Source organism: Cervus canadensis, chromosome 21 (assembly GCF_019320065.1).
Source record: "Cervus canadensis isolate Bull #8, Minnesota chromosome 21, ASM1932006v1, whole genome shotgun sequence".
NCBI lineage: Eukaryota > Metazoa > Chordata > Mammalia > Artiodactyla > Cervidae > Cervus > Cervus canadensis.
This window is the reverse complement of record NC_057406.1, coordinates 54981271-54999315: the sequence shown is the minus strand read 5'-3', so window position 1 is coordinate 54999315 and position 18045 is coordinate 54981271. Positions and strand designations below refer to the sequence as shown.

Here is an 18045-nt window from a genome sequence, read left to right as displayed (position 1 = left end):
GAATATCCTAGGGGCTTTCCTAGTGGCTCAGATGGTAAAAAATCTGCCTGCAGTGTGGGAGACCTGGGTTTGATCTCTGGGTTGGGAAGATCCCCTGGAGGAGGGCACGGCAACCCACTCCAGTATTCTTGCCTGGAGAATTCCATGGACAGAGGAGCCTGGCTGGCTACAGTCCATGGGGTCGCAAAGAGTTGGACACGACTGAGCAACTCAGCACAGCACAGAAGCATAAAGGTACTGGATCCACTGCAAAGGCTGGGAGTGTCTATCCTTGTTTTGCCCAGAGCCACAAACTATGAAATGGAATCCCTAGTTGATCATCTCCAATCCTGTGTGGACTACGGCAAAATATCCAATCCAGTCATTCACCAAAACATTACAAGCAACCACTGAATATGAAAAGCCACTAACTTTCAGACAATTTCACATTGTTAGGCTGTTCTTTTTGTTGTTTTGTCTTAACACAGCATCACCAACTCAGGGATTCTCTAGACAAGTGCTCTGAATTGGGTGGGCGGAGGGTTGTTTATATAGATGGCCTTCGAGAAGGTCTCTTCTGGACCTTAGAAATGTGTAGCTTTAACCAGAATCTCAAAGAGGCTGCTGTCTGTAAAACGGTAAAACCCCCGTCTAAAAGAGTTACAGGTCAGAGAGATGGCAGCTCAGGCTAAGACCACGTGGGCACCAGGTGTGGGGACACAGGTATGTCTGCCTGGCTGCTCACGACCTTCTCGCCACAGTGCTTACGCCCCAGACCTTCAAGTCATAAACGCTTCATGTGGCCACATTTTCCTTCCACCAAGCCCCTAAAGGTGTAAGCAAGATCCTAGGGTTTACAACTCTGATGTGTGCCTAGAACCAGGCCAACTAAGGTGATAAAACAAGTCGTGGCAGAGGATGGAAACTTGAATCTGGCCAGTGTTTGACCTTGAGGGTCACTCCTCCTGTCCTCCTTTGTCTTGCAGCCCCTATAAGGTGCCCACTGACACTGATGCAGCCGTTTCTGTTCGGCAAGTCCAGATGAGCAACTTCCCTCAGCAATGATATAGGTCCTTCTCGGGAAAAATTAATTCCTGGATTAGATACGTTTAGGAAACACTGGGTTCAACAGAGCTAAACAGGTTACCATGCAGCAAGACTTGTCAGAGCCTTTACTCTGCTGATGGTCATTGGGCATCTCCAAAGGAGTACACAGGAAATAGCTTCCCTAAATGTGTTGGCTGAAAGAGCATTTCTTACAACTGGTGTTCGGAGAATCATGCCCTGGGAAACACTGCTTTAGGCTTTCCCACAGTACAAGGAAATCCTCCCTGCCCCCATCCTCACAGCTCACCTGATAAACTACAAGAGGTGGTGGTGCTAGGAGTTTCTGCCGGGAAGGCAGCCTCCATTCTTTGGAACCAGACAACGAGGTAACCCTCGGTAAGGACCCAGGAGTTCTGTGTTAGAAGACGTATCCAGGCCTGATGGCAAATTTGGAGGTTCCCAGCTTCAGGCTCCAGGGGGACTGGCATCTGCAAAGTGCTCTAGCGAACATGAAATCTTGATGCTAAGACAAAAGGAAGTAATACCCTCTTTCTAGCCTTTTGGGACAGCAGTCAACGTGCCAGAAACTAACTGCACTTGTCTTTCCCCGGCATTCTAACTGCCTGCTGTTCTTCTGGCCAAAAATAAAGACACTGGCCTTGAGGCTAAAAAAGTAGACAAATAAAGGTAACAGAGGTCTCCAGCCTGAGGGAAGACTCAAATAACCTCAGTATGAATTTCTTTTTATACAGAGAATAGTGTCTTACTGGCTAAGGGCTCTCCCAATGACCCATTTTCAGTATTTGTTTATTCCTGTAGTTCACGCATCGCATTTATTGAGCACCTACTAAATGGGATAGCCTGTGGTCAGGAATACCCATCAATTTCCAGGCAGCAAAGCTATTCTTAGTTTCCTGATGTCTATTTAGAGAGTGTTAATCCTCCCAGCCTCCCGGCCCCCCTGCAATTAGGCACATACCACTTTCCAACCTGGTACACTGACCTCGCCCAACTGGGAAGGCAGAAAAGACAAGTGTTCTTCCCACCCTCCTCCACTGGGCCAAGCAGTTGGCCTTCATGGGCTGGAGCAGCCTGGGATCAGCCAAACCAGAGGAGATGTGCCTGTTTTTCCTGGACCCTTCAACCTCTGCTGGAGTCCAGAGCCTTCCTGTTCTGATCCTTACTGGCAACACAGCAAGGCAGAAAGTGCTAGGAATCAAGAGGGCTGTGATGCAGGCAGTAGAGTGAGATGGTAAAGAAAGACCATGGACAGGAAACAGACATCCCAACTCAAATGCCCTTTGTGTATGGCTGGGTGACCTTGGGCATAAGTTGTGATTAAAAGCTCAGACTCTGGAATCAGGCAGCTTGGGCTCAAATCTTGACTCCACCGTATACTAGCTGCCTTTAGGTCAGTTACTCAGCCTCTCTCAGCCTCGTTTTCCCATCTGTTAAGTGGGATGATGGTGATAATAATTCCTAATATGAAAGTTTATATTAAATAGTAGAATTAATTAAATAGTAGAATTACTATAATATGTATATAAAATTCTTAGAACAGCTGTGAATACATATTAGCCACTTTAATATTTGTTTCTTCTAAACTGAGGTCACTTCATCTGCAAAATATAAATAAGACTCCTTTCTCATTGGATGATGATGAGAGTTTATGGAGATAATGCATGAAAAGTTCTTGGAATAAATGTTTGTTGCTGTCAAATAGTACTATTATTATCCTATTTCCAGCTTTTATATATTAGGCCAAACTTCTCCACACTTCTGGATCTCAGTTCCCCATCTGTCAGGTGAGAGCAGGAGTCACATGGCTTCCACAATATCACAACACAGGGACCAGTGGCCGGAAAAGTCACTTGTAGCAATACTGAGTCAGTAACCCCGATGCACTCCAGTTTCCCCACATCTCCGTGCACAGCTCATAAAATAACTAGGAGAGAAAAAAGATGGTTTCCATTCACAAATACTGTCTTGTGCTGTCCTATAAATGAAGTGGCCATGGTTGCTTCTAAGCACTTGAAATGGGACTAGTTCAAAGTGAGATGTACTATGAGTGTAAAATACATACTGGGTTTCAAAAACTTAAAAAATTCAAACCCCATTGATAATGTTTTAAATTGATGACATATTGGAAAGATAATGTTTTGGAATATTGGATTAAGAACAGTATTAAAATTAATGTCAGTGTTTTTTTTTTCAAGTGCAGCTACAAGAAAACTTAAAATTTCATACATGGCCTGTGTTTGTGGCTTCCAGTATTATTTCTCCCAGAAGGTGCTGGTCTAGCCTTACTCTTTCTGCCTCCCTGCCTGTGGGTCGCCCAGTAAGAAACTCTTCTCGCAAGGATACCAAAGGAATTTGAACTATCTGGGGTTAACTTTTTTAAACAAAATAAAACACAGATGTTAACTATCCAGGTGAGGCATTAAATTTTAAGAGCCTCTAGGAATCTCCTCTGGTTTAAAGGGGCCCTGAATAAATAAAATCCCTCAAGCTGCCAAAGCGCCCATGATGTAAGCACCCAAGGTTCAACATGTGAATTCTGGGTTCCATGCCATCTCGTCTCTTCTGTTTGGAAAAGAATGGGCAATAGCTTGGCTGTATTTTCCCAAAACAACCACTACTAGTTAGCATTCCATCTCTTATCTTCGCAGCTTAGAACAGCTTTTTCTTCATTGAGCTGGTCATACCCAACATGTCAAACCTGATTTTCCTTTTTCTGTCTCTCTTTGACACACACACACACACAAGCTAAGTGCACCATTGCCTGGAAAGGCTAGAAGGCTGTCTTCCTCCCATGTCTTCATTCATTCAAGACCCTCTTACTGCGTGCCCACTGGGCACTGGGCAGTGGAGAGGAGGGTGTGACTCCTTGCATTCCAGCTGGCTCACTGTCCCGGGGCAGACACCGAGTGGGAACAAGATAATGGCTGACGTGCATCCAGTCCTCACTACACGCCAGGCAGTGGGCCAAGCCGGTGATGCCCGTCACCTCAATGCATTCTCCCACCACCTTAGCAGGTTAAGAGTCCTTTATGGCATCTTTCATTTTGCAGGTAAGAAAAAGGAGTCTGAGAGAACTGACTTGTCCAGGACTATAGAGCTATCAGTTAATGGAGCCAAGGTTTGAGCCAGGCAGTAAGACCTGTGTTCTTAACCACATCAGAAAGTGCAAGAAGTATGATAACAAGCATATGAACAGTATTCTCTGCGGACACAGAGGATAGGTATATCATTTTGCCTGAGGAAGCAGTTAGTCTAACTCACTCCGAGATCCTCCAACCCAAAGGAGATGCAGGAAATCATCTGGATCACAAAGGTCACAAAGCTGGTGATCCATAAGGCTGAAACTAGCCCAGGGATGTTTTGTTTGGCTCACACATGTGTATGTGTGTGTGTGTGTATTTCTTTTTAATTATGCCGGCATTTAAAAATAAGATTTCACGTTAAAATCTTGGGTTTCTAGGTTATCTTCATAAACTGGAAATCTGACAGCACTGGACTCATCATTCTGTGATAGGTTGGAGCTGACAGCGGCTGTCCCCTTCCAAAGGAGTGTGAACTATTCAGTCGTCCATGGTCACCACCGTTTTCTATCACTCCCCCACTCCTAAGCCAAAGATAAATCACTAGTTTTATCACATTTGCCCACTGTTTTGTTTGTCTTACAATAATGAAATAATTTTAGTACCTACTTATTCCTCCAAAGTGGGAAAACAAGAGACTAGGGAGACACATGTATACTTTTTGGTAAATGTGTATAATAATCCAACATGTTTAATATGCAAACATCCAGCTTCCAGTGACTGGCCTCTGTGGGCATGTGGGTTTGTGATGTGCTGCAGATGAGAGCTGAGGAAACCCAGGCCAAGAGGCAATTCATCAAGAAGGAACTGGAAGCCACACCTGCACGCATTTGCTCAGAACTGCATTCCAGAGAACACGCTGGATATTGGGGTTCTCTCACATCTCTCAGCCTTTCTGCTGGACATTTGTACCAGGAAGCCATGGTTGCGAGCTGTTTGGGGGTCCCTGTCCTGTTGTTGGAGAAGGGAGCTACAGTTACCCAATAGGGCACAAGTTTGACCTGGGTCTTCCAAACCCCTTCCTCATCCATTTAAACGAAAGTATTCTCAGATGACACACTTCTTAATCTAAGCCAGTCTTCTATGAGGGGAGTTTTCTTAGTTTTCTCAGATACAGATGTTTAGGCCAAGCCACGAATCAAATTTTCTAGAGCAAGGGGCTGCTTAGGGAGACCATGGATCAGGAAGGCCTTGTTCCCATGAGCACTGTCTCAGTCTCACCTTCTCCCTGTCAGCTGCAGGAGTGGTATTAATGGAGTTCAAAAGAATTTTTACCAAGCCCTCCAGCGATCAATGACAGACACTGAAGTGACCTTGATTTTTAATTCTAGCCATCAACTAGTTCTGCAAGTTTGTATCTTGTTTGGTACATCAGCTCCGCTTCAACAGGAAATCTGGTGGTCAAATATGTCATCTGATAAAATGCGTCAACTCATTAGCGGCTTTGTTCAGTCCAAGCTCTCATCTACTTTCATAACCACAGAGATCCTGGCTCTTGTCTTAATAGACCATATTTCTAAAGAAATTACCCCCTAAAAGGTGCTGTTGATGGATTTAGGTGTTCAATTATTCAGCTAGAATAGAGCGCCCCTTCCAAAGGAACTTACAGCCAGAAATACTTGACACATAGTAGGCACATTCAGAAAAATATCAGTCACCATAAATACATGTAGGGAAAAAGTGTACACCTGCCACATAGAGCCAGTCCTGCTACTTCACAGATAACAGCCTGAAGTCCAGGAGGGCTGACATCACCCAGGTGATCCTAGGATCTGGAGGAGACCTAGAACTAGACCCCAGGTGTCCTAAATTGCAGCCAGTGCTCACTCCTGGACACTTCACATCTCCCAGTCCTGGGGGTAGACAGGGCGAATGGGATAGATGGGGACAGTGCAATGGACTTGACATCCAAGTTCAGTATTACCATTTTCCCAGGTCCCCCCAGTGACTCCCCCAGCATCTACCACCTGTGACTACCAGAGATAAATGTGTGGGAGCAGCCTGCAGAGGGGTGTGAGCCATCTGACCCTTGAAAAGCCTGTAGGACTTGGCCTTGAAAGACACTGTTTCCAATCCCGATTCCACGTATCAGCTGAGTGGCTGAGTTCCTGAACCACACCAGTGCTCACAGTCCAGTGGGAACAATGACCCCTCACTGTCCTGCTTTCTGAAGGGGGATGTTGTGATCATCAAATAAGGTCAGGTAGACTTAAGACTCTAAAATGTGGAGAGTCATGAAAATATAGAGTGGGAACTTTATTTTTCTATGCTGTAGAAGGCAGTGTAACAAAGTGGAAAATCATTAGACTTGGGTGGGAGGGGACACCAAATCATGATTTTGAAATGCAGCTCTCCATATGTGGCCCTGGAAAACAGCCCATCTCCTCTCCAAGCCCCATTTTCCTCACCAAAAATAAAGTGAGAATACCCACTCTGCCATACAACAACATGCATGTGTATTCATGCTCAGTTGCCCAGTCCAGCTGTAGCCCACCAGGCTCCTCTGTTCATGGGATTATCCCCTCAAGAATATTGGAGTGGCTTGCCATTTTCTTCTCCAGGGGATCTTCCCAACCCAGGGATAAAACCGAAGCCTTTTACATCTCCTGCATCGGCAGGGGGGTCTTTACCACCGTGACACCTGGGAAGCCAATATAACAACACTGCTACTAAAAGCTGGCATCTGTTGAGCTTTTGGCATGTGGCAGATTCTGTACTAAACATTTTCCCTGAATTTTTGCGCTTAATCACCAACCCAATGTGGTACATACTATTATTCCCCCTATTTTGCAGATGAGGAAACTGAGAACTTACCCACACTGGGTGAGCAGCAGAGCTCACAAGAGGTACTGTGTTTCCAAATTTCAAAGGCTATGAGTCTATAAGGAGGTCCATCCTGATTCATGACCTGCAAGCACCTTAACCAAACAATGTGGACCCTCATGTCATGTGTGAACCCTCATGAAGTGTGCCCCAGGTTGCAAGGCTTACCTTCCCCATGACCTGCCCTGGGGATAGCAGGAGCCCTGAGATTTCTGAATGAACAGTGCTTCTCTACAGGCAACTGGGCTACCTGGTGCTCAGCGCCCTCGTTCTGAGAGTGATCAAAGATGCCAGAGGGGGAGTGATAATTGTCAGGCAATATTTAAGGTCTGATTCTGGAATGACTCTAGTCTGCTCTGGATTTCGCCTCCTCTGTCATTCAAGGACTCTATTTTTCCACCTGCTAAGCTTTCCCTCGAGCTCTCTAAAGGCAAATCTTTCAGATTTCCTTCCCTTCTCTACCCCCACAAGAAGCAGGTGGCCACAGACATGGGGATACTGAAGGTCTCTACTCTGCATCGTGAATGCCACTGTTAAGTGATAGGCTTTATGTGAACATAAATCAGAAGTGGGTGTTGGGCAGCACTTCTATGGCATCCAACCCATCCCAGCCGCAGATGGCTTCTACAGGCATCAGGAGAAGTTGTCCCGGCCCCTATACCCCTCCCCTGAACACCAGTTTTTTAGCAACCAAGTAAAAAAGCCTCTTAGTTCCACTACAGCTGGGATAGACACCTTGTGACCTCCTGTCAAATGCTATTTAGTGAGTTCCTTTAGCCAGAGTCAGTACTCATCTGCTCCAGCCCATAAGAGATTAACACAGGAAAACAGACAAAGAGGAGGAACCCATGTCACCTCCTGTGAAAGGCTAGGCAACTCAACTAGGACATGTCGGTTACCCACTGCCTCGGCCAGCCCTGTTCTCAGCACGGGGTGGGGGGGGGGCGGACCTAGAAAATGGCAAGGGTGGGAGACATGTGGACCAGTCCACAGGAGGAGAGGTGGAAAACTGGTGTGACAGAAAAGAACCATTCGCAGAAGGTGAACTACAGTGCTCTGGAAGGGGTCCATCAGCTCCTTCTGCACTTCTGTGAACCAGCCCAAATCATACCTTGCCATCATCCAATAGCCCATGAGAGTCCTCCCCAGGCTTAAGCAAATACCAGGTTTCTTTGCTTTGGGCAGCAATTAATTGTATTATCTGATTATATCAGAATAATGACTGGCTAGTGTCAGCAGTAACAGATACCATTTAACTAGACTTTGTGATGGAAAAATAATCAACCCCTAAGACGTGAAGTGGTGATGGATAATTTTTTCCAAACATGAAATCCTTTGAAGGAAAATTAATAAAAATAGTCCATGGTGTTGAAAAGGCTGGGAACTGCTGATTAAGTGGAAAGACTACTGAGTTAGGAATTAGAAATAGGGTACAAGACTTGGTTTTGTTAGGACTATGGTGTAATAAAACTGGGGGTTGGGTTGGGGGAAGCAGGGGCTGCAGGGGCTGGCTGTGGAAGAAAATCAAAGAGAAGCATACAGAGGAGACCCCCAAAGCAGGGAGTGGGGGAAATTACAACAGGAGTAGTATCTTCTCAAATCCAAAAAGTCCTTGCCATTAGACTATGCCAATTTGGAACACGGATTTTGAAAGTGACTCAGCAAATGTCAGAGGTTCGTGATGTTGTACAGGAGGCAGTGATCAAGACCATCCCCAAGAAAAAGAAATGGTAAAAGGCAAAATGGTTCTGAGGAGGCCTTACAAATAGCTGAGAAAAGAAGAGAAACTAAAGGCAAAGGAAGGAAGGAAAGATATACCCAACTGAATGCAGAGTTCCAAAGAATAACAAGGAGAGGTAAGAAAGGCTTCCTGAGTGATCAATGCAAAGAAATAGAAGAAAACAATAGAATGGGAAAGACTAGAGATCTCTTCAAGAAAATTAGAGATACCAAGGGAACACTTCATGCAAAGATGGGCACAATAAAGGACATAAATGGTATGGACCTAACAGAAGCAGAAGATATTAAGAAGAGGTGGCAATAATACACAGAAGAACTGTACAAAAAAGATCTTCATGACCCAGATAACCATGATGGTGTGATCACTCACCTAGAGCCAGACATCCTGGAGTCCCAAGTCAAGCGGGCCTTAGGAAGCATCACTACGAACAAAGCTAGTGGAAGTGATGGAAGTCCAGCTGAGCTATTTCAAGTCCTAAAAGATGATGCTGTTAAAGCGCTGCACTCAATATACCAGCAAATTTGGAAAACTCAGCAGTGGCCACAGGACTGGAAAAGGTCAGTTTTCATTCCAATCCCAAAGAAAAACAATGCCAAAGAATGTTCCAACTACTGCACAACTGCACTTATCTCACACACTAGCAAAGTGATGCTCGAAATTCTCCAAGCCAAGCTTCAACAGTACAAGAACCAAGAACTTCCAGATGTTCAAGCTGGATTTAGAAAAGGCAGAGGAATCAAATTGCCAACATCTGTTGGATCATCAAAAAAGCAAGAGAGTTCCAGAAAAACATCTACCTCTGACTGGTTCCAAATAGGAAAAGGAGTACATCAAGGCTGTATATTGTCACCCTGCTTATTTAACTTATATGCAGAGTACATCATGAGAAATGCTGGGCTGGAAGAAACACAAGCTGGAATCAAGGTTGCTGGGAGAAATATCAATAACCTCAGATATGCAGACGACACCACCCTTATGGCAGAAACTGAAGAGGAACTAAAGAGCCTCTTGAGATGAAAGTGAAAGAGGAGAGTGAAAAAGTTGGCTTAAAACTCAACATTCAAAAAACTAAGATCATGACGTCCGGTCCCATCACTTCATGGCAAATAGATGAGGAGACAACAGAAACAAAATAAAAGACAGACTTTCTTTTCTGGGGCTTCAAAATCACTGCATTTGGTGACTGCAGCCATGAAGTTAAAAGACACTTGCTCTTGGAAGAAAAGCTATGACCAACCTAGACAGCATATTAAAAAGCAGAGACATTACTTTGTCGACAAAGGTCCATCTAGTCAAAGCTATGGTTTTTCCAGTAGTCATGTATGGATGTGAGAGTTGGACTATAAAGAAAGCTGAGCACTGAAGAACTGATGCTTTTGAACTGTGGTGTTGGAGAAGACTCTTGAGAGTCCCTTGGACTACACAGAGATCCAGCCAATCAATCCTAAAGGAAATCAGTTCTTCCAATGAATATTCAGGACTGATACTGAAGCTCCAATACTTTGGCCACCTGATGTGAAGAACTGACTCATTGGAAAAAACCCTGATGGTGGGAAAGATTGAAGGCAGGAGGAGAAGGGGATGACAGGGGATGAGATGGTTGGATGACATCACCAACTCAGTGGAGTTTGAGCAAGCTCCGGGAGTTGGTGATGGACAGGGAGGCCTGGTGTGCTGCAGTCCATGGGGTCGCAAAGAGTCGGACATGACTGAGTGACTGAGCTGAACTGAACTGAAGCAAATGTAGCTTCCAGTTCATCTGTTTCTTCATGGTGTGATCTCAGGTGAATGATTTCACTCCTCTGGCTTCAGATCACTTACCAGGTAGCTGGGATGGGCAGTCACCAGCTAGTAGGGTGACTGATATGCAAAAAAAGTAGTTTTTTTCTTTGGGATGGTGATGGAGTACCATGTCCAGAAGGTGGGATTGGACTTAATAAGTAATGCAATAGCTGGTGCCTCCCCTCTTTGGAGGGTTAGATGTGTCTCTCTGGATAGTATACAGCCCTTAGGTCTGCCCAAGAATAAGCCCCTCTAGGAATTTCCCAAGCAGCTCCAAAGAATTGTTTTTTACTAAAGATGATGTTTTTTGACACGGTTAAAATTTGGGCAAGGTTTGATGATCCTGCAGTAATGCCAAGAAGTGGGCAGGGAAAAGGCACCAAGCGAGATCCAGAGAATGAGACAGTAAGAAGGGGCGCTCAAAATCAAGGGAGGACAGTGGGCAGAGGGAGAGTGTTCCCAGAGAGAGGATGGGGAAGGCAGCAGCTGGACAAGCCAGTGACGTTGACAGGGTGGGCAGAGGCCAGGTGGGCTATTGCTGAAGCCATTTTATGACACTTTGTCCCAAGAGTGCTGGAAGGTTTTAATCAGAACAGTTGAAATTCTCTCAAACCAGCCATTCTAGTCGCCATCAAAGTGAGACTCTAGCCTGATCTTTCTTGGCCAGGACCCACTCTGCTCCTCTTCACTGTCCCTCTCCCGCCTATGGCCACCCCACCACTCACATCCAAGCACCATCCAGATTCAGTGAGGAGAAGGGAGACACAGGGCTGAGTCCTCTTGCTGCCACCATGAGCCTGGCCACGCCCAGCCAAGAAGGGCACATCTTTGGGTCAGCAATAAGACCCTGTCTTTAAAACACAAGTCTTTAACACATGAACCTGGGTTCATGTCAAACCCTGGAGTCAAGCATCTTAGTGTACTGAAAGGCCCATTGCTTCTTATTAAAGCAAAAAATAAAACCATCCGCAGTTGAATTAATCTAAGACGGCAACAAGTCAAAGGCCATTTGGCACGTAGCACCGTTGGCAAGTATGGCCATTCTCCCTACAAAAATGCTTCTATCAACTTGGTCTAAGTACCCTTAATTTTACCCCCTTTCAAAAGGATAAAAGAATAAGCAAAAAAGGAAAAAAACTCAGGAAGTCAATAAAAGTCATAAATTGTTTTCCTGTTTGAGAGAAGTGTAGAAATGTCTCTAGCACGGGGCTAATGGTCTCTCCATCTGTGCATGTTGCATGTATGAAAACAGTGGTTTCCCACAGCCACTCTGGAGGGTAAATTGTCAGGAACTGTTCAAATGTAAAGTGCACATACTTTATGTCTGAGAATTCCAAATTGTATATTTGCCATAGGGAAGTATCCATGCATATGAACAAGAGATTCGTACAGTGAATACTTGTCATAGTGCTCTTTGAAACCATGGAAAGCTGTTAGAAACCTAAAATACCTAATAGAGGAATGGATAAATAAATATATACCTATACCTATAAGACGCAGGTTCCATCCCTGGGTGAGGAAGATCCCCTGGAAGAGGGCATGGCAACCCTCTCCAGTATTCTTGCCTGGAGAATCCCGTGGACAGAGGAGCCTGGTGGGCTACAGTCCATGGGGTCACAGAGAGTCAGACATGACTGACGCAACTTGGCACTGGTACTGGCATAAGGCTATTATATTATTAGAGTAATAAAATAGTATATAATAATATGTATCATATAATATTGCATGTATTGTAATATATAGATAGTAGTTGACTATATTTTAGAGCTAGGCTGTAAGGGTTTAAATATGGCCTCTGTAACAATCTTGAACAAGTTACCTAATTTTTCTAAGCCTCACTTTCCTCATCTGTAAATTGGAGACAGCAGTAGCACACCTGCCTCATAGAACTTCTGAGAGAATTAAGTTAAACTGAGCTGATGCATGTTAATTATTTAGAATGGTGTTTGGTGCACAGTAATCACTCCCATAATTAGTTTTTATAATTTATAACCCTCTGGAATTCTGCACATTAAAGGAAATGAAGTATATATGTGTGCATATTAACTGAGAACAACCTCTAACATGTTGCTAATTGAAAAGAAGTTGAATGCTGTATTGGTATTCCACTATTTATAGTATTTTGCCATTCATGTTTCCAAGGGGAAAGGCTACTGTAAATTTTCTATGAGTATTATGTATGTAAATGCATAGGGAAGGGACTAGAATTAGAGGAAGTGATTGAAAAGGACTTCCCCCTTACCTGACTTTAGATAGATGGATAGATATGGCTGGATGGGTAGATATGGATGGATAGATGGATGGATAGATGGATGGATACAGCTGAACACACAGATACATATACATAAGGACATGATAGAATGTATCCAACTACCCTTGTAATTTTAGAAATGTGGATAAAAATTAAAAGGCCAAGGATGTACAGATTATTATTCCTCTTTTATAAATGAGGAAACTAAGTCTTAAAGATGACTCATAGCATGCTTAAGTGCATACAGCCAACAAGCCCCACAGGAAGGATGTAAGCCCAGCCCTGCCCTGCCCATGCCATGGCTTACTACCACCCCACACTGCCCCTCCAGGCCACCCAGGAGTTGACTATGACAAAGGCTAGAAGAAGGGGCCTCCTTGTCCATACTGACCAGAATGATAAAAGCTAAATGAAATGGAGAATTGTGTTGTTGTTTTTGTTTTTAATTAATGAACCTGTTGGAATGTGCCATTCAGCAGTGGAGCTGAATGGTTCCTGCTGTTCCTGCAAAACAAACAAAAGTCCCTCCACCCAAGCCACTTCTGTGGCCACTTTTCTAGTCTTATCTATCCAGGATTGTGAAAGGGACACAGACCTGTGGGAGGGCCACCTTCTCCAGCCAGCCTGGGACCCAGCCCCCGACTCGCTCTGGTTTCTTCCATCATGCTGGCAGGCTGCATAGACAGGGCACATCACCCTGGGAAGCCCTCACTCATCAGCCCGTCCTCAGAAGGGTAAGAGTATCTGAGGCCAAGCTTCAGTGAGACAAACCGAGTCTCTTTTTTACTTTGACTTGGTAGTTTTGAGGGTCTCTTCTAGTTCTAACAGCCAAAGAATATTAGAATTTTTTCTTTATTTTTCCTCTATTGATAACCTGATATAATGAGGATGACAGTAATTAGTTCTTACTCTCCTATGATGATGTTTAATTATAACCTCTGGCCATTTCAGCTGTCTTCATATTTCTAAGGAAAACTCCCCAAATCGATAAGTAAGGCATACTTCAAGTGTTAACTGTCCATTCCACAGGATGGGAAGGGTTGTCTGCCTTACAATAGCAAGGGTAAATGGAAGTTGAAAAGTTTTGGAAGAATGGCATAATTCAGAATGGTTTTACCCTTACCATATAGTAGCTGGGTGAGCTTGAGCAAGCACAATTTATCTCAGACCCAGTGTTTTCCATCTGAAGAAAAATAGGTGTAATACCCACTGTTAAGGATACTGAGTGGACAAAAGACACGGGATCCACGAAGAGCCCGTACCCAGTGGAAGTCTGAGAGATGTTCCCTCCTCCCTAAGATAAGCAGCTCTCCTTTTTCCTGAGTTGCTAAGATGTCCGCAGCCTGGGTCCACTCCCCAACTGACCGGTTCTTTTCCGAAGTTGGATCCTTTTTATTTTCCTTAAGCCACCAAGCCCAGTGTAAAGTGTAATTTTGTGTTTGTAAGTGAGAGAGGATAGATCGGGCTTCCTTGAAAATGGCTTCTTCGCTAAAACCACAACCTCAGATCTGATACCGAAAGAATCTGCTGGCACTGGTCCCTGTCAAAACAATCTGGAGACATCCAGAGACCGTCCTCCAGAGCTGGCAGCGGGCCCCCCAGCTGAGCCTCCCTCTCGAATTCCCCACAGGCTCAAGGAGCAGGCCCCCAGCACTCCATCGCACAGCCCCATTCTTCTGTGCAAAGGAGGGGTTGGCATTCTGAAGTCAAATTCTCTCCCTACTGCTCCCACCCCTGCAGAAACCACACACACGCACGCGGGCACCAGCACACACACCCCACTGCCCACCCCTTCCTGAGCCGGACAGAGCTGTGGAGCAGAAAGCAGGCCAAGGCTGCCTCTTTCATTCCTAGTCCTCCCCTCTCCCCTCCTCCAGAGTCAAGGTTTTGTCAAGAGTTTCAGGGGCAGTGACCGGTGGGGAGGGGGCCACGGACATCGTGGGTGCTGCCAATTCTTTTTCTCTCCACCACAGTGTGTCTTATAAGCTGGGATGTAGTTTATTCTTCTAAACACTTCACTGGGATGTAGGGCCTGGAGTTGCCATAGAAACACCTTTTAACTCCTCATCATCCAGAAGGCCGCGCCAATCCCCAGGGCTTTGGGGGGTAAAGGCAGGAAGAGACACTTGTGGATGAGGAGGAAGGAGATGGAAGGCCATGGGGGGATTCCTTAGAGGGGCGCTTCACCCAGCAATGTGGCACCCAGCCAGCAAAGAGCCAGGAAGGTTCTGGAAGAGGAATCTAGTGGGCTGGCGTGAGCATCTTTTAAGGACTACAATATTGACTGGTAGGGTCATAGGGGTCAAGCGGAATGGGAGCGTCTACACATTTCCTTCAGGGAGAGAATAGGCAGGCATCAGTCCAGACTGGGAACCAGAAGAGGAGCTGTGAGCTAGGAGTACTGGGAGCCACCTACTGGACGCCGGCAGGGTGCTGTAAGGCAGTGGAGGTCAACAAGCCAGCAGCCCGCATCCACACCTCCCATTTTTGAAAGCATTATCTCATCCCTGCCACTAGTGCAGTGCACCAACCGAGGCAGCACAGCTCTGGATCCGGGCCAGCAGTGCCGAGGTCTTTTTGTTTCTTTTTCATTTTTGCTACCACAATGTTCTCGCCTTTCGGTATTTCCTGGTAACTTCGCTTTTCTCTGGGCAGTCAATTGAGGAGGGGGCCGTGGGAAGATTTCTTACTAAAATCCAGAGAAATTACAAGAAACTTTCTGTGTCAGTCCCAGACACATGGCAGGAAACCTAAGCAGTGGTCCGGTGGGGCCACCATCGGAAGCAGTCTCCTTGCTCCTGTTTCCACTGTCCCCTGGCGAACTTCCAGGGTGGAAACCTAAAAGCCAAGAGCAAGGGAAAGGCATGAGGTCTCCCTCTCCACACACATCAGAAATCCAAGTGAACACGCCCAGACCATTGTCAGGTAGAGGACGACGCCCTGACTCCACCTGACGCCTGGACCCAAGGACGCGCTCTTCACTGAGAGGACCAGAGCCGCCGCCACCAGCAGCAGCAGCTCCCAGCATCACTTGGGGATGACACCCACAGGGTGAGGAGGAACAGGCCAGGCGGAATTTGGGTGGGGGCGGTCAAAGGAGGAGAAAGAAAACCTTGCAGACCTCTGGCAGCCCTGAAGAATCCTTCCCAGCAATCCCCAAACCCAGGGGCCAGTCAGCTTCGCCCAGGAGCAGCAAAGGGGCACAGCAAGGACCCCAGGAAACCACTAATGTGGGTGACCCTAGGTCACACAAACACTCACGCCTGCCAGCCAGACTGACCCAGTCACCACAGCCACCTCCCTCCCATCTCCCAGGCTTGCCAGGCCCACCAGCAGCACCCCTCCCGACCTCAGCCGCCTCTCCTGCCAGTTCCTGCCTTCCCCTCCCCTTCCCCTCGCCTGCAGCACATTTGTGGAGGCCCTCACCCAGGACCCAGTGGAAAATTTCTTTTCCTCTTTATGACTGTGCTTAAAACACACACACTCCATTCTTCACCTCTGAATCGATACAGGCGGAGGGTGACTAGACTGTGTTGTACCCCACCCCCAGCCCGCGTTTACACACACACACACACACACACACACACACACAGCAAGGGCCACTAGACTTGCATGCTTTATGAGCTGGAAAGGAGAGGAGAGATGTTTTCCAGCTGCTACTCCCCCTCTGGCCATCCAAGCACAAGTGTCCTGAACACTCTGAAACAAGTTCTCCCAGGACTCTCAAGGCCCTTGTCTCTAATCAAGACACTAAGTCTGATTTGGAATAGTCACCATGATGTGACCCTTGGCATCTTTGTTCTTTTGGTTACAAATCTGTTTTCCACTGCCCCGGCTCCCCCACCCCACACACATTCAAGGGGAAAAAAAAAAAAAAAAAAAAAACTTCCTGTGAATTCTCACAGCTATGTGATAAGTGATCCCTCACACACGCCACCTTCTGCTTGCTATCAACACTCTCAAATACAGTTCCTTCGGGGAGGGTCAACCCCACAGATTCCTTCTCATTTTCTCCCTTAAATCCACCCAAACTTGGCAATCCAAGAAGCTCAGTTCGCACTTGCCTAGGGAGTGTGAGGCTGAGTTGGGTCTCAGTGAAAAGAATGAACATCCATGGGGAGATGGTGAAAACTCAGAAAACTTCAAGTTTCTCCTGCAACTTTCTCTGCACATGGCTAGCAACTTTCTTTCCTTTTCATTTTTTTTTAAACTATTCATCATCCCAGCACTTTAGTTGGCATTCCAAGTTTTAGAAATGCTCTCCCCACCTTTCTTCCCCAGACAGTTCTCCCGTGATAGTGAAAAGAGGAATTTTCCAGATGTCAGAAAGACCAGTAAGGACCTCACGCCCTAAAAGAGCATGGCTGCAGAGAGTTCACTCGGCCTCGGTCGGTTTCTCTGCATCTACCCACCTCAGTCCTGCTGAAGCATACCCCAGTATCTACCTCCACGACCTCCCCCCAGGCCCAGGCAGTGGAAGGGAGAGGGGGTTGGCGAGGCCACCCGCAGCAGCGCCGGAGTCCCGGCTGCAGCGCGCTAGCGAACGGTCACCGCGGGGGCTCCGGCAGGGACGCCGGGAGCGCTTACCGATGTCAGAGTTGCAGAACGCGTCCTGGGGGTGGCTGGGCGAGCATGTGCACGCCTCCGCGCCCCAGTCCCCCAGGCTCCAGCTGCCCAGGAGCACGACGAGCCCGAGCCAGGGAGTCATCGCCACCGCCGTTGCTGGGGCTGCTGCTCGCGCCTCCAAAGTTGCCTTGCGCGCCACCGGCCGGGTCGCTGCAGCCTGCGCTCGCCCGCCCGCCTGTGGGGGGCAACTTTGGCTTGGAGCGCGCCGCCCTCCGAGTGCCCGGCGGGACGGGATGGGGTGCGACGGAGCTGCCTCGGCGCTGGCGCAGGACTGTGCGGGTGGGCAGTCTCTCCGGGTGGAGGAGCAGGAGCTGGAGGGAGCAGAAGGAGGAGAAGCTGTCCGAGCGCCCGCCCGCTGCCCGCTCTGCGCCGCAGCCCCGCGGCCGAGTGATATAGCGCGGGTCCCCCCGGGCACCCCCTCTCGAGCGCGCGGGGCCCGCCGACTCCGACCAATAGCAGAGCCGCATTACCTCATCGGCCCTCCAAAAAGGGGGCGGGGCCGGGGGCGCGGGGCGACGGGGCGGGGCCGCCCGTCCCGTTCAGGTCCTTTTAGGGAATAATGCAGCTGTGGGCACGCGAGTGGGTGGGCTGGACGCGCCCCTGGTACGCACTGGCGCAGGGGCCCTCGGAGCGGCGCCCCTTGCCCTTCTCGCCTGCAACCCCGCCATACGCTCACCCCGCCCTCTGGGCGCCTC

At 47.3% G+C, this 18045-nt stretch overlaps 2 protein-coding genes across 2 annotated transcripts in view; one reads left to right on the top strand and one right to left on the bottom strand.

Moving 5' to 3' along the window:
• TIMP3 (TIMP metallopeptidase inhibitor 3) overlaps window positions 1-17763 on the bottom strand; it is a 58569-nt gene extending 40806 nt beyond the window's left edge. The window contains exon 1 of the mRNA XM_043441352.1: window positions 17312-17763. Within this exon, the coding sequence (XP_043297287.1) occupies window positions 17312-17432 (121 nt within the window). The 5' untranslated portion in view covers window positions 17433-17763. The remainder of the gene's footprint in view (window positions 1-17311) is intronic.
• The window catches only part of SYN3 (synapsin III), a 465440-nt gene that overhangs the window by 187267 nt on the left and 260128 nt on the right, over window positions 1-18045 (top strand). The gene's annotated exons all lie outside the window — the stretch shown is intronic.